The 25,854-nt window shown below is 46.3% G+C and overlaps 1 protein-coding gene across 1 annotated transcript in view; it reads left to right on the top strand.

Moving 5' to 3' along the window:
* LOC122793961 overlaps positions 1-25,854 on the top strand; it is a gene marked incomplete at its 3' end in the record, with an annotated part of 2,396,194 nt that overhangs the window by 1,745,119 nt on the left and 625,221 nt on the right. Inside the window, 1 exon segment of the mRNA XM_044062016.1 lies at positions 10,141-10,242. Within this exon segment, the coding sequence (XP_043917951.1) occupies positions 10,141-10,242 (102 nt within the window).

The raw sequence follows: 25,854 nt of genomic DNA, 5'->3' as shown, positions 1-25,854 counted from the left end.
GCCTCTTATATCCCCTTTCAGGAAAACACGCAAGCAGACTTGTTCAGCAGAACTTCCTCTCTACGACTCGAATGGATGTTGCTCAAGGATACCTTCCTGGACATCATCCACCGGTGGGGTACACCTCAAGTGGATCTGTTTGCCTCCCGCCAGAACACACACATTCTGCACCAGGGATTACATTCCTCTAGACTGGAGAGTGGATGCCTTCAGCTTTCCATGGAGTGGAATGTTTCCTGCATGCTTTCCCCTCCCTTCCCCTCTAATAAAAAAAGTCCTTCTGAAAATCAAGAAGGAACAACCAAAAATCATGCTGGTGATCCCCAGTTGGCCAAGGCAACAATGGTTCCCCCTTCTTCACTCCTTAGCCAAGGGCAATCACCACAAGTTACCCCACAAGGTGGACCTACTAACACAACAAAAGAGATCTCTCATTCACCCTCAGCTGTTTCAGCTGCACCTAACTCTATGGGTGATCAACTTCTGATCCCTTTCAGACAACACTACTCAGGATGTGCTCTCAGTCTTGAGAGAGGCCAGGAAACCAACTACTAGGAAAAATTTGTCTAAATGGCAGAGATTTTCAAAATGGTGCTCCCTTAAGGGCAGGGACCCCTTTCAGGCGGATCCATCACTTGTCCTTGCTTATATATGTGAGATCATTAAGGGAGGATTAGCATATTCTTCAGTGAAAGTCCACCTATCTGCCATTTCACCTTGCGTGCCTTTACAGCCACCACTGCTCTCATGATTGTATGTTAAACTTTTCCTGAGAGGGGTCCTACATATCAGACCTCCAAGAAAACTTTTCCTGAGTGGGTCCTACATATCAGACCTCCAAGAAAACCCATCCCTCTTCCCTGGGACCTCAATTTCGTGCTGGAAAAGCTCACCTTACCTCCTCTTGAGCCAGCCAGCACATGGAAAACCATTTTTTTAGTGCCCATTGCCTTCACTAGAAGAGTATCTGAACTACAGGCACTGATGGCCTTTCCTCCTTACACCACTTTCCACAATGACAGGGTGACCTTGCACACAAACCCTTCCTTCATGCCCAAAGTTGTGAACAAGCTATCCTTGAATCAGTCCATTCACCTACCTACCTTCTTCCCCTCTCCAGCTAATACCACAAAGAGGACCCTTCACTCCCTGGACGTGCACACACAACTGAGGTTCTAGTTAGACAAAACTAAGTCCTTCAGAAAATCTGACCAACTCTTCATCTCCTTCCACCCCAGGGCTCTGGGTAAGGCAGTCTCCAAACAAACTATTTCCTGTTGGATCAGGGAAGCTATTCTGTTCTACTACTCACATCATGGCAAACCATTGCCTCAAGGAGGTAGGGCTCATTCCACTAGTGGCATGGCTACGTTCTAGACCTTCCTTAGAGGTCTGGACACAGCCTCCATCATGGAAGCCGCTACCTGGTCTCTACAGTTCACACTTTCACTAAACAGTACAAGCTAGACCAGGTCTCTAGGGCCAGAACAGGATTTGCCAGAGCAATCCTGGAATCCTTGACCTCTGTCCCCTCCCTTCACTCCTTGTAGCTGTGGTACTCTCCCCCAGTATGAATACTGCAACATAGGAATAGAAGGACATATAGTTGTGTAAAATCTTACCATAACCATAGATGTCCTTCTCTTCCATGTCGCATTATTCCTTCCCACCTTCCATACACCTTTTCTCAATCTTTACTGGATGTTTGGTCCTTGACCTCTGTTTCCACTCCCTACAGGCTAATCTGTACAGCCCTTCAGGGACATTTGCTACTTATACTCAAAATTTTCTTCTGTACTCCTTATCCTGGGCTTTCAAGTTCTGAGGTGTGTGCATGCCGACATCACATTTATGTTCACTGGTTTATGGCCCTGTATGTGACATTCCATGCACCAACAGCAGCCAGGCTTAAGCTTTTGTATAGGAACCGATGTCAGGTCGCCTGAGGAAGGAAATCCCATAGTATGAATACTGTAACATGGAAGAGAAGGACATCTATGGTTATGGTAAGATTTTACACAACTATTCTATGTCCTTCTATTCCTATGTTGCAGTATTCTTACTGTGGGGAGAGTACCACAGCTTAGGAAGAGTGAAGAAGGGTGGCGGTAGATGTAGGTGATTCCAAAAATACCTGCAGGATTGCCCTAGCAAAACTTGCTTTGGAGACCTGGTCTAATTTGTAGTGTTTGGTAAATGTGTGTAGAGTGGACTAGTTGGCTGCCTCCAGGCTGGAGGCTGTGTCCAGGCCCCTGAAGAAGGCTTTTCTATTCTTTCTCTACTCCCCAATGATCCTTTTCCAAGAATCAGAGGGGTGGTAAGAAACTTTGGTTCCACAGGACTTTGTCTCCTTTCCGGATGCTTCTCAAGAATCCTCTTCTTTGGCCAGGGTAGGGGATTCGTGAGGCAGAGGCGGTCCGCAAAACCAGGGTTCCCAGGAACCCTTCTTGGAGAAGCTCACTTAGCTGTCCTAAGGCACTGTCTTGCCCTGGAGGCAGTCACAGGACGACCCTCCCTTCACCCACTAGCCTAGACAAGTATCACCTCAGATCAGTTGGTGTTAGTTTATTTCCAGGGGTTACTTCATACCCTTTTTTCAGCCCCCTCCAATTCAAAGCTCTCCCCTAGACATTCCACCCTGCCAACGGGAGTTGGCCCATCTCGAGGTCCAAGACCTTCTTTTAAAAAGTGCCATCCAAGAGGTCCCAACAGGACAAAGATGGTTTAGAACTTACTCTCGCTTCTTTTTGTTGAGGTTAAAGACCGAGGGCCTGTGTTCCATTTTGCACCTCCGTGAACTGAACCTGTCGGTCAAGAAGTCCAAGTTCCAGATGGTCACTGTCCATCCAGTCCATTTTGCCTCTTCTGCGCTAGGATAACTGGATGTGCTATGTGGATCTCAAGGACACGTACTATCATATATTAAAATCAACAGACATTCCAGGAGATGCATGTGCTTTTGGTTAGGGGCTAATCCCTACCAGTTCAGAGCCTTGCCCTTTGGACTCATCACAGCCCCCGAGTTTTACCAAATGCATGGCAGTGGTGGCAACTTATCTCCAGCTGCAAGGATTCCAGGTCATCCCGTACCTGGATGATTGGCTCCTCACGGCTCCCATGAGGCATCAACTTTCTATGGCCACCGACTGTACCCTCAACCTTTTTTCCAGGGTCTTAGCATCACAGTCAGCCTGTCCAAATCCAGTCTTCCCCGTGTCAGAGCCTATAGTTTATCGAGGTGGTTCTGGACACGGTCAGAGACTGCAGCATTTCCTCTTTGCAAAATTCAAATATTTTGGGACCAAGTCCATCAGTTGCTGACTCACGATCATCCCACAGCCCCCTTAATCTTGCAGGCGCTAGGCTCAATGGTGGCTGCTATCCAGTTAGTGTCTCTTGTCAGATATCACAAGCTAGTCCCGCAGTGGACCCTGGCAGATCAGTGATCATCTCAGTTTCACCCCATCTCAATGACCATCAGAATCTGTCAGGTTTGCAGAAACCACCTTGCATGGTGGCTTCAAGCTCAGGATCTTATTCTAGGCGGACCCTTTTTGTCTTCCCCAACCCCAAGGCCCGCGGTCACCACGGATGCCTCCCTGCTGAGGCGGGGGTGGGGGCATTTTTGGAGGGCAGTTCAAGGCACATGTTCCCCTGTAGGGACCACATTGTACATAAATGTCCTGGAGATGAGAGCAGTACTTCTGACGTAGCCTTTCAGGAGTGTCTCCCTCTCGGGACTATAGCAGTTCAAACAGACAACATGGTGGTGGTCTGGTTCATTAACAAGCAAGGGGGAACATGGTCTTACCCCATGTGCAGAGAGGCCATGAGAGTGTGGGAATGGTTGTTGTCTTCCAGGTGCGTGCTTCTTGCAACGCACATTCCTGACAGTTCCAACGTGCTAACCGACAAACTAAGCAGATCTATCCTGAGTCTGTCAGTGGCACATTGGATATTCGACCATTGGGGTCTTCCTTCCTGTGAACTTTTTGCCTCCCCAGTCAACCACAAATGCTGCAGTTATTTTGCCCTGATACCCCTGAAGAGGGAGTCACCCAGGGAAGCACTGGTTCACAATTGGCCTTGGAGAGACTATATGTTTACCCCCCAACTCCCCTCATTCCCAGTGTTTTGCAGAAACCCTGTCGCCTGAAGACTTCTCTCATCCTCATTGCCCCCCTTTTGGCCTCATCATGCGTGGTTCTCCCTGCCTTGGTTTCATCTGAAATATCCTGCATGGGTATCGGATTCCTCCCCGAATCTCATTTCCCACCCTTGGGGGCTTTCTTTTTCCGACAGTCTTTTCGTCTTACTGCATGGTTCCTCCAGTTCCAGTTATCCTTTCCCAGTCCAGGCTCTCCTCTCCAGTGAAGAATATTATCTTAGCCTCTCAGAAACCAGCTACCAAGAAGGTGTATTCTAGTAAATGGAAGACATTTTCTGTTTGGACCAGGCAACAAAATCTAGACCTTTTTTTCAGCCCCTATTACTGACATTTTGTTCTTGGCTTCTCTTTTTCATGAAGGGGCTAGTTTCTCCATGATTTAAACTCCAATTGGTGGCCATCTCTAATTTCCATTTAAACAAGAGTCCTACCTTTTCTTCAAGACTGTGCTAGGCCTTTCTCAAAGGGATCTTTCTTCTTAGACCTCCTATCAAAGAGCCCTCCCCACCATGGGATCTACCTCTGTTGCAGTCTTTGACACAAAAGCCTTTTGAGCCTGCATCATCTTGTGATCTTAAATTCCTGTCCTGGAAGACAGCCGCCTTGGTGGCTATTACTTCTGCCAAGGTAGTTTCCGAGTTGCAGGCTCTCAGCATTAAGCCCTCTTTTATGGTCTTCCACAAGGATAGGGTGTCTCTCAGGACTAATCCTTCATTCCAAAGATAGCTTGAGAGGCCAGTGTTAACCAGTCTATTCAGCTTCCTGTGTTCCTCCCTAATTACTCCAATGAAGGGAAATATATGTTACATTGTTTGGATGTCCACAGCTTTTATATTGAGATGGCTAAGAGGTCTGAAGAATTTCAGAATTCGGATCAGCTCTTTGTAGCCTTCTCTCAGGCCAGGAAAGGTCTGATAGTTACCCAAGGTATAGATTTCCTGTTGGATCGTCAGCTGTATTTCCTACACTTACGATAGACACCTGGAACTTTCCAGACTAGTTAAAGCTCACTCTACTAGGTTGGTGGCTACATCCTCTGCCTTCTTGGCTAAGCTTTCACTGGATGAGATTTGCACTGCTGCTACTTGGTCTAATCCCCACACCTTTGTTACGCACTGTAAGTTGGATTATGTGTCTATCAACAGGGTTTTCTTTGGTTCCTCTGTGCTCTGGCATATCCCCCTGAGGCCTCCCAGGATTCTTAGTAGCTGGGTACTGTGACCCGTCCTTGATGAATAATGACACAGATAGCATCAGATAGAGTTATGTACGTACCATAACTTCGAATATGTGCTATCCAATGTAATTTATCACATTCACACCCTTCGTCCCCCCTTCCTTCTGGAGATCCGATAGATGTGGAGGGCTGGCATCTCTTGAGGAGTTTTTAGTATTATAGGTAGTTCATACCGCTTTTTCTCTATCTGTCAAACTCAATCTGAGGGTGGTAGGTCAGCAAGGGATTATGGGAAGGGGAGGAGCTTGAACTCGATCTGTCCTTCAGTTGCCGGCTTGGATCCGAGGTCTGATCCAAGACCCATCCATGATGAATAATGACACTGGATAGTACAGATTCCACGTTATAGTAATTAACTTATTTTTTTGCGGGGTTTGGAAAGAACTGAGTGCTGTCAAACCTTTTCCAAAGAGGCTCGATACATTCTTAGCTCCTCCAAAAGACCCATCCCACTGGAGCAAAGGAGTCTCTGTTGATGCTGTGTTAATGGCGACAGGAGCTATCAGAACAAAGCTATTCTGTCTATCTGCCAGACAGAGTCTAGAGCATTCAACAGATTCTGAAAGGCGAGTCTTTGCCTCCGCAATTTTTTGCCCTGAGGTCTCCAAACTACTTGGATACTTCACTAAACTTTAAAAAGATTTGACCAAAGAGCTATCAAATACTGCGAGTCCATGTCTGCAGAGGATTTCAAAAGAATGTACCCGCAACGGGCCACTCTCTCATCCATATTTAACACTTCAGTGAGGTTGATTTCTCACACAGCTTGAAGGCACCTTATTAGCAGTTGGTTTGGACATTGCCATAAGGAGACATGCCTGGATGTGGCTGTACAACTTTGCAGAGCCTTTTAAGATGTCCTTTATCAACACCCCACTCAACAAATCCTTATTTGAGCTGGCAGTAAGAGAGACGTTTACCCGCAGCAAACAGGATGGAAAGACCGTCTGCCATGGGAATCAAATTTTCTACCCCTGAATGAGTCTTCTCCAGGAATCAGAGAGGTGGTAAGAAAATGTGGGGTTTCAAAAAAACTCTGGGACCTTGCCAAGACCTGCACAGGGGGTAATTCCTCTTGAAGTAGAGGAAGAAAATTCTAATGGAGGATGTTGCCGCCTCCTCTGAGGAGGACTCCAGAGCCAGGATTTCTGGCATTCTTTTCTGTTAAAGACCCTTCCAATGCTCCTAAAGGGCTGCCTAACCCTCCACTTCTGGAGGCAGTCAGGGAATGATTGTCATTGCACCCAGACGCATAGGCAAGTATAACACAAGATTCATGGGTGCTAAGAATAATGTCCAGTTATTGCGTACCATTATTCCCACTCCCTACCTGCAAAAGAAATAAACTTCCCAACGTTCCACCCAGTCAGAGGAAGGCAGCAGCATAAAAAAATCAAAAAAGGCGTTAGAAAAAAGTCCTCCAAGAAGTCCAGCCAGACCAGATATGATTTGGAACTCGCACTTCGTTTTAGTGCCCAAGAAAATAGGGGTTCTCAGACCAGTTTTGTGTCTAAGCAGTTTGAATCAGTATGTGAAGAAGTCAAAGCTCCTTATGGTCACAGTACTGTCAATCCTACCTTTCTTCACAAGGATGATTGGTTGTGCTTGGAAGAATAGATGCTCCCAAAGACGATAATGCTTTTGACCTGGAGCTAGTCACTGCCAATTCAGAACCCTGCCCTTTGGATTCACCACAGCCCCCAGGGTGTTTATCAAATGTATGGCAGTGGTAGCTGCTCGTCTGAGACTTAAAGGATTCCAAGTATTTCCATATCTGGACGACTGGCTCCTAACTGCCCCCTCCAAGCATCCCCTCCTATATTCCAGAGACTGTTTGCTCCAGATTTGCCATTCATTGGAGATAGCAGTTGGGGATAACAGTAAACTATGCCAAATCAAACCTAACACCAGCCCAGAGCCTGGAGTTCATTGGTACAATTCTGTATGCAACAACACAGGTAGCATCACTACTTTTGAATCACATGTCTACTGCCAGAAATCAGATTCCTCTACAGCTTTCCCATCCATCTCCTCCAGCAAGATCAGTCCTTCAGGCACTAGGTTCTGTGGCAGCAACCATTGTATTACTTCCCTTGGCACATTTCTTTGAGAGTTCTAAAGTGGACTCGAGCTGTTCAGTGGTCCATTCTTCAACCCCTATCCTTTCCAGTCACGCTTACTCTGATTTGCAAACAGCACATTCACTGGTGTAGCCAATCAGATGGCATTCATATAGGCCATTCCTTTGTTTTACCACCTCCAATGACCACAGTGACCACAGACACTTACCGGGTGGGGTGGGGCATTTCTTTGGAAGGACAGTCCAAGGCATGTGCTCCCTTCAAGAGACTAATCTGCATATCAGTGTACTAGAGATGAGAGCAAGTCCTACTTGTGTTGCAGGCTTTTCAAGATGCTCTTCCCCTAGGGACTATTGCAATTCAGACAGACAACATGTCTATAGTCTGGTACATCAACAGACAAGGAGGAACCCAATGTTATCCCGTCTGCAGAGAGGGCATGAGAGTGTGGAAATGGGTGATTTCATGAAACTGCTTTCTAATTGCAGCACACATTGAGGAAAGCTAGCATATTAGCGGACAAACTAAGCAGATCCATCCTGTTGCCTCAAGAGCGGTGTCTCAGTCTATGGCAGAAATGATCTTCCATCATTGGGGCCAACCTTTCTGCAACCTCTTTTGTCTACCCACAACAACAAATGCAGCAGATACTTTGCTCCCCCCCCTCCTCAGAGATGTCACAGAGAGATGCTGTAGTACACATTTTGCCATCAGGTGGTCTTTATGCCCGTCTCCCTCTTCTTTTGATACCCAAATTTCTGCAGAAAGCAAGTTGACCGAAGAGCTTGGTCATTCTCATTGCCTCTTTCTAGCCTCAACAAGTATGGCTCTCCTTCCTATGGCTTTCCTTCAGTATCCTCCTTGGATATTGGATCCAACTCCAGATCTCTTATCTCACCCATCTGGGATCCAGTATACCAATATAGAGGCCCTCAAACTTAATCGCATGGTTTCTCCACTTCCAGTAATGGTTAGACAGCCCAGGTTCTCTACCCCTGTACGTACCATTATTTTGGCTTCACAGAAATAATCTATTATGAAAGTTTACAAGAACAAGTGGAAAATATTCTCCCTTTGGGCTTTGGATAATGAGCTTGACCCTTTCTCTGCTTCAGTTTCTGCAGTACTTCAGTTTTTAGCAGTCCATTTTAAAGAAGGGGCTAGCTTTTCTATGATTAAACTTCAGTTAGCAGCTATGTCTAATTTTCACACAGGGGACAGAAGTTATTCTTTGGCTTCATTCAGATTATGCAAAGCATTTCTAAAAGATATTTTTCTTCTCAGACCGCCAGTAAAGGATCCTTCAGTTCCTTGGGATTTTGCAGTTGTGCTACAAGGCCCAACTCAGAAAACTTTTGAACCTTCAGCTGAAACTGGTTTAAAATTCCTTTCATGGAAAATGGTGGCCTTAGTAGCCATTACATCTGCAAAGACAGTATCAACTCCAGGCTCTTTCTTCAGTCCCCTTATAACATTTTTCACAAAGGGTTTACTTTATGGGCAGATCTTTCTTTTTTACCCAGAGAGGCTTCTGAAGAAAATCAGTCCGTCCATTTACTAGTCTTCTTTCCAAATTTTTTTCAAATGAAGGAGAGTGCATACTTCATCTCCTTGATGTGCACAGACAATTGTTTTTGTCTTCACAGGACAGCACAAATTAGAAAATCTGATCAACTCTAGTCTCTCTGTCACCAAAAATGCTAGGGTACCCACCCTCTAAGGTCACTATAGCTAAATGGATTATGGATTGTATTTCTTGGATCTATTCTCAACAAGGTGCGACTTGACCTAAACCTTCCAAAGCTCATTCAGTCAGATTCTTGGCTGCTACATCTACCTTTTGGTTAAGAGCATCTGTTATTGATATTTACTGTGCAACCACATGGTCCAATGCTCATGCCATTGTGGTTCAGTACTACACTGGAATATCCGTCCATGAAGGCCACCCAAGATTGATGTAGCTGGGGACTCTGTCCCATAGGTTGAAGAAGATTTAAAGGGAAAACATCAGATTATAAAGTTATGTACTGACCATAACTAGGCATTTGCGTTGTCCATTTTCATTCTTCCTTGACTTTCCTTCCCATCCATCCCCCTTCCTCTATTTTTCTGGAAACCTGTAGGACTTTGTAATGGGACCTGCAGTTCTGTATTTGAGTCCTTCCTTTCTGTCAGCCTTTCTCCAATCTCTGTTTAGCTATAGGGGTAATGGCAGCAAATTCGATCTGAGGTAATGGGGATGGACTAAGACATTATGGCTAGAGGGAGGAGCTCGAGAGTTGGATCCGAAGTCTGGAATATGCGGCCAAGTTGGATCTGAGGATTGGATCTGAACCCATAGGTTGAGGAAGAATGAAAGTGGGCAACATAGATGCCTAGTTATGGTGAGTACATAACCTCTAATTTCACTTACTGGCAGTGTTGCACTAGTTTCCATAGTTTTCATCCTCATCTTGGTCAGATATTGGACAACTTCAAGATCTGTTAATTTGTGTAGTGATACTCGAGCAAGACCAGCTAAAAAAATTGCAAAGTCATGTGTATCTACCAGCATGAGAATTTCACTTAGTAGCAGTCGCCTGGTCATTTAACACACAATTAGCTTTTTTTAATGCACTGAAGGTTATCTAAATTCTAGCTCTTTCATTTTCCAGCACAGAAGTTTTCAATGCATATGAGCATGAACCATTGGTTAAACGAAGAAGTCATGAAGTGAGATTTCCTTGCAACTCATTGTTTCCAGCAAGAACAGGAAGGTGAGACATGCTTTTCTATATTACTTGAATTGTTTAGAATTTTGTAAATTTATCTAGATCTTATTGTGTAGTATGTATTTAGCTGTGTATCTTGGTCAAAGATTTGCAGATTTTGCGTTGTGCTTTCTCAGAGTAAAAAATAATGTGACCCTCCCATGGAGATCAAAAAAATGGGTTTGTTCCTTTCTACTTAAAACATTGTACTTCATTTCTTTACACATTTTTATTAAATTATATTTTAATATGTAACGAAGTATTACATGCATTAATAAATAATAAAAGCAGTAGTACTACATCTGATGATGTCATTTTCATTATTCCTCATCAGTTTGGTTCAGATCCAACTTGGATGCTTCTTCCAGATTGTAGTAGAACTCTTGAACTCTCAAGCTCTTCCCTTTACCCATAATGCCTCTGTCACCTATCATACCTCTGATCTCGTTTGTCACCATAGTGTTCAGACGTAGATTGCGAACTCTTGAGCTTTAGGTATCTGTCTTGTTAGTAAGTTTAATTTTTACAAATTTGTTTTAATTTCACTCTATTATCTATAGTAATATGTTCTCATCCCTTTAGTCCTGTTTATGTATTTTTTTTCTGCTACTTTTAGTACTCAATACCAGTGCTGATATTCCTATCCTTTTCACCTTATAGTGACTTGTAGTGCTCCTTAAATTGCCGTTGTTGGTAATTGTCTCTTTCTCTCACTCTCTTCGAATGTTGAGTGTGATATCTGTAAGGGATTCAACTCCCGTGCTCTGAATTGTAGAAAGAATGAGCTCATTCTTGGAGGTTTACTTCCCTCTACCCATTCTTCTGTGGCTACCGGAGCTCAAACCCCCAGAAGACAAGAAAAGAATTTCCTCAGTTCCATCTTTGTAGCCTCTGACCAAACTTGCTCGAAAATCAGATCCAATGGTGTCAGAACTGAAGTTACGAGCCGAAAGATTCCCCTGGATCCATTCTCCGCCTTTGATCTCTGAACCGATCATTTCCAGGCTTCCTTCACCTTTTCTTGAACTGTCATCAAGACGTCACTTGAGGCCACCTTCAACTGTTTCCACTCCAGCCTTCCAGGAGCCTATCCGAGGCAGATGTTGACAGGATGATGAAGCTTCTCATGATGCAAATTCAAATGGGTGTTCTTTTGGCTGTGCCCTGTTGGGTCCAGAGACCCTTCATAGAGCCACATCTCCAGTCTCAGCTCCTTTGTTGATCTGTGTTTCGGTTTTGGAGCTGAAAGCCTTAGAGTTGTCATCCTCGGATCAGATGATATTAATTTTAATCTCTCTAATGGTTTGTCTGAGCTGTTCGGCCCCGAGTACCTCAGAGCTGGATGACTCTCAGAGCTGAATTGTCAGCACCAGCTCTGGGATGTTGGATTCATTTCCATACTTAGAGCAGTCTCTTCTCTTCAGAGTGTCAGCATTGGCTCGGCTTCAACTTCCTCCTTGTGTGGTTAGCGTACATATAAGTATGCTTTGACTGTCCATAAGCCTGCCTTGTCAGATCCCTTGGCTTTGGCTTCTCCTAGACGCACTACTTTTAATGTAGTGGAAAGATGAGATCACACTCCCCAGTCTCATTCAATTTTGCATCCTGAACCTCACTTATCCATTCTACAAGGACAGCCAGCCCAAATCAGTCTCCAGGCTACCCAGCAAAGTATTGTTATATCTTCCAATACCTTCCCAAAACATCCTACTTAGGAGGTCCTTCAGAAGAGAATGTGCAAAAGGAGGCACTTATTCTCCCCAGAGTCAGGTACTGAAGACATTGATTCTGATAAGGGAGAAGGGTCCCCCAGGTCACTACCTGATGTCTTCTTTGGAGACCTCGTAGAACTCCGCAGACAGAGGTGGTTGGTTTCCCAATAACCCTTCCCTAGAGGAATCGTGTTTTTAGAGGCCTTTGAGTCTGACCTGTTGACCTCTTGACTGTCTGCTGATGAGCTTGTAGATTGTCACTTTATGGGCATGGAAGGAACCAGACCATAGCTGAGCCTATTCCCAACAGACCAAACAGGATCCTGGTGCTACCTAAAGATAGACCACTCTGGAGTAAAGGAGTGCCCATTGATGCTATGGTTGTAGCAGCAGCCACTAGAAAGGAACTTGGTAAAGCAAAGTTCCTCTGTTCACCTCCCTAACAGGGAGTCTAACGCACTGGATACATTTGGGAAGTGTGTCTGTGCTTCAGTGGCCCTCACTCTTAGTTTGCTGAATTATTTGGCACACTTCATTCGGCTTCAGAGAGAATTGTTCAAGGAGCTTTCCAAATCTCTTTCTGGGACCATATCCTCTGAGGAAAGGCATACCCTTTCCTTGCAGTTGGGTACCCTTCAGTCTATTTCTAATTTGTCCATGAGGCTTATCTCTCATGCTGCTTGGACATACCTCACGGGCGGCCGATTTAGGCATCTCCATAAAGAGACATGCCTAGATGTGCTTCGGTGATTTTGCAGAACCCTTCAAATCTTTCATCTGTGCACACTGTGACGGAACCTCATTGTTTGGCCACAAAGTGAAAGAGATGCATTACAGGTGCGAACAGGAAGAAAAAGGCCCTGTCTGCTTGGGTGTATGTTTTTTGACTCCTAAATGGTCCTTTTCTAGAAAAAAATGAAGTGGTAGAAAAATGGGGTTCAAGGAATCCCAGGGTCCCTTCCAAGATCCTTGTGGAGAGAGTTCTCCCAGTGGCAGAGGGGGGGAATTCAAATGGAAGATGCTGTCCCCTCGGCAGAGGTGCTCCACATAATCAGGTTTTAGAAATTCTATGTTTGACAGAGTCTGTCAACACTTCTGAAAGGAGGCCCAATTGTCCATCTGTGAAGGCAGTTGGATCATCTATCCCTGCACCAGAGAGCCTGGTTAGAAATCATAAAATATTTTGTGGGTGCATGGAATAATATTGAGGTTATATCGTACCATTTTCCCACCCCCCACCTCAGTTTCTAGAAAATTCCCCAGTGTTCCTCCCTGTCACAGGGAAGCAGCAACACCAAAAATGAGCAAGTTGATAGTCATCCAAGAGGTCCCCCCAGACCAGAGATAGTCCGGAACTTACTCAAGATTCTTTAATGCCAAAAAAGACGGGACTGGAGGATCAGTCTTGGATCTCAGCAAACTAAGTCAGTCTGTTCACTTTACAAAGTTCCAAATGATCACAGTTCAGTCCATTCTGCCATTTATACACAAGGGCAACTGGATGTGCTCAGCAGATCTGCAAGATGTGTATTATCACATCAGAATGAACAGTCAGTCCAGACGATATCTTCGCTTCTAGCTGGGAGCCAGTCATTACCAGTTCAGAGCACTGCCCTTTGGCCTCACCACAGCCCCCGTGGTGTTCAAGTGCATGACAGTAGCAGCAGTTCATATGAGACTGCTGGGATTACAAGTGTTTCCATACCTTGACAACTGGCTCCTGACTGCTCCAACTAGGCATCACCTAATTCAAGCAAGGGACTACTTACTCCAGCTACGCTCTCGTCTGTGGATATCTTGTCAATTACAGCAATTCTTAACTCAAACTTTGAAATTCATAGGTGCTCATTTCAATACAGCCAGTCAAATAGTCTGTCCCTCTGTTTCGAATTCAAACCATAAAATTTGAGATCAAGAAGATTATTCAAAATTCTTCTCTACCAGCATGTCTGATACTCCAGGTCTTGGGATCCTTGTCAGCGGCAGTCACTCTCGTACCGCTGATGAGGTTCCATATGAGGATCCTGTGGTGGACACTTGCAACTCAATGGTCTATTCTCCAATACCCATTGTCTAGCTCAGTCAAGATAACTCAAGCTTCTTGTCAGATACCAGAAGGGCATCCATTTGTTCTCCCTCAACCCAAGGCCACAGTGACAATGGACACCTGTCATATTGGGTGGGGCACTTCTTGGAAAGAACAGTCCAAGACAGATGGTCCCCCAAAGAGCCTATGAGAGCTGTCCTCCTAGCATTGCAGGCGTTTCAAGACACACTCCCGACTGAGACTATCATGATTCAGATGGACAGCATGTTGGTGATCTGGTACATAAACAAGTGGAACCAGATCTTACCCTCTTTGTCAAGAAGCTTTATGAGTATGGCAGTGGGTGAGTTTCTCCAGTCACTTTCTGATAGCAACGTACATACCAGGGAAGTCCAGAATAATTGCGGACAAGTTAAGCAGGTCCATGTTAATGCCTCACGAGTGGTCTCTCAGTGGCAACATGGTGGAGATGATTTTTTTGTCAGTCAGGACAACCCTGCTGTGACTTGCTTGCTTCTCCCCTCAACAGCAAGTGCAGTGGGTTCTTTGCCCTGATACCCCCAGTTGGGGGGGGGGGTCCTCGAGGGATGCTCTACTTCAAAATTGTCCCTCCCGGTCTCTTGTATTCCATTCATTCCAGGATTTCTCCAGAAATCATCTCGATTGAAGAGCACAGTTGTCTTCATTGCCCCTTAGCGGCGTCATCAGATCTGGTTTCCTTTTCTTTGGCGTCATCATCTACGTCCTCCTTGGGTTCTGTATTCAATTCCAGACCTCCTGTCTCACCTGACAGGTTTGATTCATCTGGACTTTTCAGGCCACAAGTTGACTGCAGTGTTTCTCCAGTTGATTGCTAGACAGCCCAGGCTCTCTGCTCCTGCCCATCATTATCTTCCTATAAAGCTTCCACTAGGGAAAATCTATAAAAGTAAATGAAAAGGGTTTGTTTTAGGCCCTCCAAAAGAATTCTGGCCCCTTTTTGGCACTGATTTCAAGGGTTCTTGACTTTATGTACAATTTTTAGTGAAGGTGCCATCTTCTCCACTGTCAGAGTGCAATTAACAGCCATTTCCAACTTCCATATAGAATTAAATAATTCTACTTAATCTTTCTCTAAAGTTTTATAAAGCCTTTCTCAGAGGAATCTACTTACTTTCACCTCCTTTAAAAAACCTACTTCTATTTGGGATCTAAAAATACTGTTCTTTCAAACCTTAACTCAACCTCCCCCCCCCCCCCCCCGAACCATCTGCTAAATCTGATCTGAAATTTCCGACCCTGAAAACTCACTTCCTAGTTGCTATCCCTTCTGCTAGAAGAGTGCTTGAGCTTCAAGCTATGTACTGTAAACCTCATTTAATTTTTCACAAGGACAGGGTTTCTTTATGGATAAATACTTTTTTTTTTTTTAACCAAAGGTGGTGTCTGAATATAATATGAATTAGGTCATCAGTGTCGGTCTTATTTTCTCGCTTATGTAACAAAGAAGAGTATGTGTTGCATCTTTTGGATGTCCATAGACAGTTGTTTCTTCCTTCACAGAACCAAAGATATGAGAAAATCTTAACCAAAAAAAAAAAAAAATGTTTTTTTTTGTTTCAAACTAGGCAAACCAGTATCTAAAGTGACTTTGGCTAAGTGGCTGACTGATTTGTATTACCTTTGTGTATGAAAAACTGAGTTTGCCTTTACCAAAACCTCCAAGAGCCCATTCCACAAGGTCTCTGGCGACTTCCTCGGCTATTTTGTCTACAGCTTCATTGGATATTTGTGCAGCTGCAGCTTGGACTGTCCTCATACCTTTACTGCTCATTGCAAATTGGATCCAGTCTCTAGGGGAAAAGCAGCCTTTGGCACAGCTGTGCTTAGGAATATCCATCCTTAGAGTCCTCCCAGGATTTGGGTAGCTGTTGAGGAATGAATGAAAATGACATCTGAAAGTTTATATACACGCCATAACATTTCATCTGTGTTGTCCATTTTCATTCGTACTCCTTATCCTACCCCCTTATTTGTGGAAGTCCTGGGTACTTAGAAGAATTTTGTGGAGTTATCTCTGATGCCCTTCTGTTCTCATGTTGCTGTATTCTAAACATGAGGAATCCTCCACCTGAGGCAATCTGAATGTCCTGCCCATCTACAAAAGCTTAGCCTGATGGCTGTATGGTGCATGGGATGTCACACGTAGGTACCATAAACCATGGGCCATAAATATGATGTCTGCACACACTGACTTCAGAATGTCTCTGCTGCCAGTCGAATGTCAGCTTGCTCATTCTGCTCCATGCCGAGTGACTCCTGAAAGATAAGTACCCCATTGGGGAATCATTTCTAGTTTTGGTTGCCCTCTTGTTTTTTCAATTAGATGGTTCTGTCCATGTCATCTAGGAAGGGAAAATGTATGTGCAGATGTCATCTTCCACACAAGGACATCTGCGACCTCTGCCTTTTCTGTTTAGGGACTACCCACGACTACAAAGCATGTCAATCTGATAGTAGTTTGTTCCAAAACACTGCGCAGCTGTCTTTCATCCCTGAACTTATTCATTGAAAATCAACACCTTAAACGACTCGCCTTGGGCATGGAAGCAACACCGGCTGTCTCTGGCGAACCACTGAGAAAGTAGGCCATAGTTTCTAGGCCATTAAAAGCGACTGTGCCTCCAAGTTCAGACATCCCACCAGCTGCCAATTTTAGGGGCTGAGGTACGTCTGATGGCATTGGCGATTTTGGCAGGTGCTGCTTCGGATGCCACTCTAGTTTCTCCAGCCTGCACATCCATGGAGGTACCTGCGAAATCTGTTTCTGATGTCTTGGGAGAACCAGGTTCACCTGATTGGTTAGTGTTACCTTCCATTCCAAAAGAATCCACTCAAACCTCTTGGCAGGCCTCTGATCCTATACCCTCGTCTGTTCAGCCTATAGCAAAGATTCCCTCTCTGAAAAGAAAGCAGAAGAGCATCTGAAGGCTTGCCAGACTGGCAAGCATTTTCTCAGTCAAAAAGTGCCTTTATGGCCCTTAGGCCTGCTTCCTCCCAAGCTCTTGCTACTCTATCTTTGAGCCCCAGGCAGGCTTCATTGGGCCTCTTACCCAACCTGAGACTGTAGAGGACACTTCCTCTTCTTCTGATGAGTCCCTCTCGTATGCCTCTCAACTGGCCGCTCCCTTGGGATACTGTCCTCCAGAAGAGGATTCCTTAGAGGGTGATTCCCCTCCTAAAGACATAACCATTGGGAAAACAATTTCAGAAATGAGTGAATATTTCAAATGGGATTCCACACAAATGACAGAAGTGCAAAAAACGTATTATGAACTTCTGCAGGTTGAATCCACCTCTCCCCCTCAGCATTCCTCCAGTGATCCCAACCTACCTGGACGCCATTGCCTCAGCTTCAAAAGCACCAGAATATCAGCCTCCAGCTCCGAAAAGATCAGACAGGTTCTATAAAGTTAATGATGACTTTTAATACATCAAGCCTCCTGTGGCAGACCCAGCTGTGATCACTGTCTTTGCAGCCAAGCAATCCAGACAGATTCCCTCTTCCTCCTTACTTCCATCAGACAAAGACATGGACAGACTGGAAAAGAAAATGTGCACTTCTTCCACCCTGGCTTTCAGAGCCATCCATTACCTAACACATATGGTGAAGTATGGTTTGGATCTTGTCTCAAAGGCCATGGATCAGTTGTCCTCCATACCAGATACTCCTACTGTGGCCCAAGTTGCCTCACCCTCTCCTTAGCTGCTTACGTCACTAGACATTCAATTAAATGCAGCCACAATGCTGTAGAAGCATCAGCCAGGTCTGCTGCTTCAGCCTCTGTGCTCCTCCGATACTCCTGGCTCAGACTACAGCCATTACCAGATGATTTTATAAACAAGATTTCGGATGCTCCTCTTGACAGTAGTCGTCTTTGGAAAGCAGTCGGCAGAATAGTTTAAAAACCTTCAGGAAAAGAGCAAAGGAGCTGCAGGACCTTGAGCACCTCTTTGTCTCACTAGTGCCTATGTTTCATAGAAACTATTCCTCCAAACCAAGTTTTGTTAAGAAAGCCGCACCACCTACTTCCAAATCTAGGAAAGTTGCCAGGAAATCATCTTCAGCCCAGACCAATGTCTTCCTAGCCCTTTAACAGACAGGTCAACCTCTGCGTGACTTACCTGACCCTCCATGTCACCTACCCCTTTCTGCCCACCTCTCTGTCTTCCCCTGTGGTAACAGGTCACTTCAGACAAATGGGTCTTGTCAGTTGTGGAAAAGGGCTACTTCATGACTTGGTTGGAAATCCCTGTCCAGAAGGGTATCCCACAACTTCCAAAGGACCAAGCACCTTTCCTCCCACAAGTCATACAAGGTCTCTTTCCATAGGGCACAATACAAAGGATTCCACCAGGACAGGAAGGTCAAGGCTTCTACTCCAGAATCTTCCTAGTCCCAAGAAGGGATGACCCATGGAAACCAAACCTAGATCTGTCCCTTCTAAACCCTTTTCTGTGTGTACCCACCTTCCACATGCTATCACTCCAAACCCTTCTTCCACTATTGACTCCCAGATCATGCCTGGCCATTCTAGATCTGAAGGATACATATCTTCACATTCCTATCCATCCTGTCAAAAATTCCTGCATTTTGCTGTGCAGTCCTTGCACTATCAGTTTACTGCCTTGCCCTTGTGCTTGTCCACAGTACCAAGGTTATTTACAAAATGCCTAACCCCTGTAGTGGCCTTTTGCAGGACGAGGGGCATTAATATCTTCCCATACTTGAACGATCTCCTCAATCAGGCAGATCAACGAAATACCCTATTAAAACGCCTTCAATTCACCATTTCCCTATTCAAAGGCCTAGGTTTCACAATCCACCAACTCAAATCCTCCCTTACTCCTGCCCAAGATCAGATTTTCCTGGGCTGAAGAATGACAGATCTGATGAAAGCCTTTCTTCCCCCAGACAAGGTCATTGCCCACTTGCTTATAAAAACTACTCTCTGCCATCTCCATCTCAGTCAGGGAGTTCCTTCACCTTCTAGGTCTCATGGCAGCCAAGCTCCCCATGCTACCCTAGCCAGGTTACATAGAAGGAAGTTTCAGTGGTACCTGAAGAATGTTTGGTCTCAGCATGCTTATCCACTAAAGTTTCAGGTCCCATTCCTTCGCTGTCTGAAGAAGGAAATCCAGTGGGAGGATCCGTCAAATTCATCTGAATCCAGGGCTACCATTACAACCTCTCTAAGCAGCTCAACAGATGTACACAGATGCATCAGATCTCGGGTGGGGGGTTGGGTGACTGTGAATGGTCTGAAGGTTCAAGGGCAATGGGAAACTTGCCTTCGGAAAAAAACACATCAACATCAGGAAGATGACTGCTCTTATCTTGGCTCTGAAAGCATTCCTACCCCTTATCCATCCAGGACCTCTCAAAACTTTTACAGACTACACCACAGTCCTGTGGTACATCAACAAGCAAGGGGGGGGGGTGCAAAATCCTACTTGTTCTGCAGGCTAGCCATCCAAACTTGGGAAATGGCTACCCTCTCCAAAGTGATGCCGCAGGCAGTTTACATCCTCTCACAAACCAGTGTTCAGGTGGATGCCCTCAGCAGGTCTTTAACACAGAATCAGGAATGGGTATTGCACAGAGATGCCTATTGATGGGGTACACCACAAATAGATCTGTTTGCCTCCCCTCTGTACAGACAACTGTACAACATCAGACCTGAAGGTGTTTTCATTTGGTCTTCAACCTGTGGGCACCCAGATCTGGCACAGATCTGACTCAGCCACACACTCCAGCATTGGATCCAAGCTCCTCCCCTCCCCATAGTGCCCCTGTATCCCTCCTCCCCTCAGATCTCGTTTGCCGCTCATGAGAGACAGCAGCGCGATTAAAGCTTCAAGCTTTCTTTAAGTAAGATTAGACTTTTTTGATAAATTTTTTCTGTCTCCTCCTTTCTTTTGTGTCTTTGCATTTGCCTTTATCTACCTTATCCCTGTGTGCTCAGCATAGGTTCTTTAAAGCAAAAAATAAAAGCAAAAAAAAACTCTTTTTTCCCACCTCTAGTTTTTTCTCTGTGTGTTTGAGTGCAGTGTTTCTCTAGCAGTGGCCGAACCTCCTAAGCCAGGTTTTAGGAAATGTACAGTGTGTGGCCATAAACTTCCCCTTTTGGTGGCCACACACACTGTTTTGTCTGGGTGTAGGGCACCTAGAGTCCTCCTGCTTGATCTGCACGGGTTTCAATCCCCGTGCCTTGATCGACAAAAGGGACAAGTTGGTTCTGAAGGGCCTTCTTCCTACAGAGGCTTCTACTTCTTCCTCCATCCCTGATTATAGGACTTAACATCTTACCAAGAAGCCCAGGGAGAAGACACGTCCCAAGGATTGGGACAAGCCCAGGAAACGGTCCCCTGAGTCCTCTTCTGTGGTCAAGCCCCCGCCCCCCCGGCCAAGTCTCAGCTGTATCTGACCTGGGACTCTCCAACTCCAGTCTTCCCACTTTTCTCCAGAGCCTGAGATCTCCTGGGCTCCGCGCCTCCCCTCCCCTCAGCACCACTCCAGGCTAGAGTCGGTGGCTTCTTCCATCCTGTCTTTTCGCAGCCTTTCTGAAGCAGAGAATGGACAGGGTGATGTGGAGGCTAATTCGGACCCAGATTCAGATGAGATTTTTGCCTGCTTCCATCCCCTTTCGGGGCTGGGCCCATGCAGTTCATTTTCCTTCCCATTCTCCTTCTCTTATCCGACCTCTGGTTTCGGAGTCATCAGGTCCGAGGTTTCCCGGTGTCAAGGGGTCAGCGCTGGTGGTTCCAGGTACCTCGAGGCTGACCATTGCCCTGAGTGGTTTGGCTCAGATGTTTTCTTCGGAGCCGACAGACTCCCGTAGCCATCGCCTCAGCATCTGATCTGAGGGGATGGTATCGACTTCAAGGTTTTTTGAGTCTGCCCTTCCCTTTGGAATCTCAGCGCCTGGAGGCTCAGCTGTGGCTTCCCCCTCTGCGTAGAGGGTGGCGATCTGGTCCTGCTCACCCCTGCTTCGGGGATTTGTTCACCCTCTGCTTTCGATGTGGTAGAGAAGATCCTCTCTGCTCCTTCAAGACCCTTGACACCGTCATACTCTGAATCCGCTCTGGCTCCCTCTCTTTTGGGGCTGGGGTCTGCCATCCTGCTCCCTCAGGGGCAGCCTGTCGCCACTATGCCCCAGGAGGCCCCCCCAAGAACTTCCCAAGGTTTCAGAATCCTCCTCTGAACCCCCCCCCCCCCCCCCCGAGGAGCGCTCTCAGAAACACACATGCAAGAGGAGGTACTTGGACTTCCCACCGGAGTCCTTCATGGAAGATACTGACTTGGAGGAAGAGGTGGGTTCCCCCCCGATCACCCCCGGAAGATGTCTCCTTTGGATACATCATGGAAATGTGCTCCAGTAGTAAGGAGGGTAGTATACCCAAAAGCCCAACCCAGATGAGTCTGTGTTGCTGGAGGTGTTTGGCGCAGGACCCTCTATTTCCTGGGTGTCTCCTCCTGTGGATTCCCTTGTGGATTTAATTTTATCCAGGGCATGGAAGGAACTGGATACAGTTGAGCCTATCCCAAGCACCTGGACAAAATACTCCGCGCTCTGCTGGATAGGCAGCATTGGTCGAAGGGATCCCAGGTTGATGCCATGGTGGCCACCAAAAAAGAGCTCCCTCGGTTGAGCTGTATGATCTGTCGTCCGGATTGAGAGTAGCTGGCTATGGACCATTTCGGGAAGCAGGCTTGCACTTCAACTATATTTGCATTGCCTACGCTGAACTACGTGGCACACATTAGATTGAAGTGAGCCCTGGTCAAAGAAGTCGCTGAGTCTGCGTCGGGTCCATGTCGGCAGAGATGAAAAAGGTGCTTTCCCATATGGCCACCCTTGCTTCAATATCTAATACTTCCATGAGACTCCTATCACATGCTACGGTAGGTGCCTCTAGGGCTACAGGAACAGGTGTAATGCCTGGCTCCGGCTTTATGCTTTTTTTGGATCCCTTCATGGCGTCGCTTACGAATGCCTCCTACGACAGCTCCACTTTTTTTGTCGACTGTTCGTGACACTTTAGTGCGGAGTGAAAAATACGGGAAGACCTGCTGTCAGGATTTGCTTCTCAAATCCGCAAAGATCCTTCTCTAGGAATCAGCGTTAGGAGAAGCTGTGGTTCCACAAATCTCAGGGCTCTTCCACTACGCTTAGGGCTCACCTTCCCCAGTGGCAGAGGGGATATGACAGATGCCGCCCTCACAGCAGAGGGGGCCAGAGGAACCAAGGGTCTCTGGATTCTTTCGTGGACAGACCCTCGCAGCAGCCCTGAAGGGTTGCCTGACTGCTCATCTCTGTTGGCAGTCTGGGGATGTCTCTGTCTGCACCCAACAGCCTGGGAGTCTTATCACCGATCGTTGGGTTTTGCAGATTATATCCAGCGAATGTTTGATCCCCATTCTTCAACCACCAGTCCCTCAAAAACACCTCCCAGACATCCCACTCGTGCAACAGGCGCACTCGGCCATAATTTCCAGGCTGCTTGAAAAGCGAGTCATCCAGCCCATCCACCCAGACCAGTCTGGGTCAGGCGTCTATTCCAGGTTCTTTTTAGTGCCAAAGAAAACAGGGGACTTGAGACCCATCCTGGATCTTTCAACCCTAATCCTGTCAATTGCCAAGATGAAACTCTGGATGTCACCCTTCAGTCCATTCTGCTCTTCCTGCAGATAAACAACTGGATGTGCTCAGTGCATCTCCAGGATGCATACCATCATATCAAGATGAACAGGCCCTCTCGGAGATTCCTCTGCTTCCGGCTGGGAGCCAGTCATTTTCAGTTCAGAGCACTCCCCTTTGGGCTCACCACCACCAAGTGATGGCTGTAGTGGCAGCTCACCTGTGGCTGCAGGGGTTTCAGGTCTCCCCTACCTGGACAATTGGCTCCTTTCTGCTCTCTCCAGGTATCGACTGTATCAAGCCAGAGATCTTCTTAAGACTGCTCACTATCTGGTCATCACCATAATCCTCAACAAGTCCCAGCTGGCACCAGTACAGGTTCTCTACTTTATTGGGGCTTGTATAGACACTGTCCAAGGCAAGGTGTTTCTACCTCCGGACAGACCTGTTATTTCTCTGACATCATGTGTCTTGCATCTTTCAAACAAAATGTCCTCCAGCAGATTCAGTTCTTTGGGCATTGGGCTCCATGGCGGCCACGATCACTCTCGTTCCAACGGCACACCTTCATATGAGGGTCCTCCAGTGGACTCTGGTGGTTCAGTGGTCCCTACTGGATCTTCCCTTATGTCTGGTCTGCAAGGATTCTCTTTAGTTGCTTCAATCCTGGACCTTCTTTTGGGTCCTCCATTCATTCTTCCCTCCTCTGTGATCACTGTGACTATGGATACCTCCCTGCTTGGGTGGGGGAGCCATTGCATGAAAAGGAGTGTCCAAGGCACATTGTCTTCCCTCGAGGACCCATCTGCATATCAGTGTCCTGGAGATGAGGACAGTGCTTTTGGCGTTCCAAAGCTGTACATGCCCGTCTTCCTCAAGGGACTATTGCCATCCAGACAATATGTTAGTGGTCTGGTACATCAACAAACTGGGGAGGGGACCATATCCCACCCCCTTTGTCAAGAAGTCATAAGATTGTGGGAGTGGGCGAGTTCCTCTGGCTGTTTTCTGGTGGTAACTCACATTCTGGGAAGGTCCAACATACCGACGGACAGGCTCAGCAAATCTATTTTAGTGGCTTATGAGTGGTCTCTGAATGCTTTAGCAGTGTAACATGTCTTTCTAAAGTGGGGACAGCTTTGCTGCAATCTCTTCGTCTCTCCTTCCAGTGTGAAGTGCAGCGAGCTTTTCGCTCTGGACCCTCGTCCAGGGGAGGGCCCCCCCCCAGGGACGCTGTAGTTCATGCTTGGCCCTCCGGTCTATTATCTGCCTACCCTCTGCTGCCTTTCGTGTCCCAAGTTCATTCAAAAACTGCGATGGCTGGGGAGCTCAGTGATCCTTATTGCCCCTTTCTGCCCTCACCATGTTTGGTTCCCCTCTCTGTGGTCTTCATGCAGGGTGTCGACCTTGGGCGTTAGATCCACATCCGGATCTCATCACACACCCCTCAGGGGATCCCTCACCCAGACTTAGCCTGATGCTCACGGCTTGGCTGCTGTAGTTCCCTTGATAGGATTCCTGGGCTGTCTTCTCTTAAGAAGATGTTGGTAGCCGCTCACAATCTTCTACCAGGAAGGTTTAGTCGAGTAAGTGGAAGCGTTTCTCGATCTGGGCTTCTCAGCGTGGTCTGGATCCTTTTACTGCGCCACTTCTGTCCATTTTGGAGTTCTTGGTGAGTATTTTTTTCTGTTGTAAAGGTACAGTTGGCAGTGATCACTTATTTTCACGTAAGCTTCATCCAAGCTTTGTAAGGCCTTTTTGAAAGGTACTTTTCTCCTTAGGCCTTCAGTTAAAGACCCAACGCCCCCTTGGGATCTCACCTTGGTGTGCTGCAAGCTCTGGTTTCTCCTCCATTCAAACCAGCAGCTGTGGTTGAATTGCAATTCCAAGAGAGTTTTGGAGGTCCAAGCTTTGTCTGTCAAGCCCTCTTGTATGGTATTTCATAAAGACAAGGTATCTCTGCGGACAAATCCATCTTTCCTAATGAAAGTGGCATCAGAGTCCAATATTAACCCAGGTCATCAGTCTCCCATTTTTTCTTTCCAAATTTCCAGAACAAAAGAGAGTAAAAATTGCACTTGCTTGATGTTCACAGGCAGCTGTGTTTCTATTTGCATAGAACAAAGTCTTTTCGTAAGTCTGATCAACTTTGTCTACTTTTCTAAACCCTTCCTGGGAAAGCCTGTCTCTAAGGTTACTATTGCTCGATGGATTTCCGAGTGCATTTCGTTGGCCTATCGAGCCAAAGGGTCATCCCCATCAGAGCATATCCGGGCGCATTCTACCAGGTCTGTTGCTACTTCTGTGGCCTTTTGGTCCAGGGTTTCCTTAGATGTCTGCTCTGCAGCTACCTGGACATCATCGCACACATTTATCTCCCATTATAAACTGGACCTTCTTTCCAGGGGCAGAGCGTCTTTTGGCTCAGTCCTGCTCCAGCACATCCTTCCATGAGGACCTCCCAGAGTTCATTGGTAGCTGGGGACTCTGTCCCACAGGTTGAAAACCAAATGAAAGCAGCAACTTCAGATAAAAAGTTACTCACCATAACATTCCATCTGAATTGTTGCTTTTCATTTGTCTTCAGCTGTCCCTCCCTTCCCCTGCCTCATGTGGGCTGTGCAGTGGAGTGGTTGGAAGAGGCATAGCCCCTCTGTTCTGGCTAGTTTATTTTGGTTTAGGTTGGTTGCTGCTGTTCTGCAACAAACTCAATCTGATGGGAGGAGGGGAGACGGGGCATTATGGGTAGGGGAGGAGCTTGGATCCGATGCTGGAGTATGCGACCAAGTCAGATGTGTGTCGGATCTGGGTTCCCACAGGTGGAAGACAAATGAAAACAAACAGCTCAGATGGAACTTTATAGTGAGCACATCTTTTTTTTTTTATTCTGCACAAGAGCCCCCTCCTCGCTAGCGTGGATGCCTTCAGTCTCCTGGAAGAGGATGTTTCTTTATGCATTCCCCTCTTTCCTCTCATACAGAAAGTCCTGCTGAAGTTTCAACAGGACAAACTGAAAATCTTGATACCCCCCCTTCTGGCTATGGCAGCACTGGTTCCCCTACTTTTTAAACTAGCCATGGGCTGTCACCACAAGTTGCCTCACAAGGTGGATCTTATCACACAACAAAAGGGATCCCTCATCCTCCCACACTTACAAATTCTCAGACTAACCCTGTGG

Source organism: Protopterus annectens, chromosome 2.part1 (assembly GCF_019279795.1).
Source record: "Protopterus annectens isolate FY-2018-M chromosome 2.part1, PAN1.0, whole genome shotgun sequence".
Taxonomy (NCBI): Eukaryota; Metazoa; Chordata; order Ceratodontiformes; family Protopteridae; genus Protopterus; species Protopterus annectens.
This window is presented reverse-complemented; position numbering and strand designations above follow the sequence as displayed.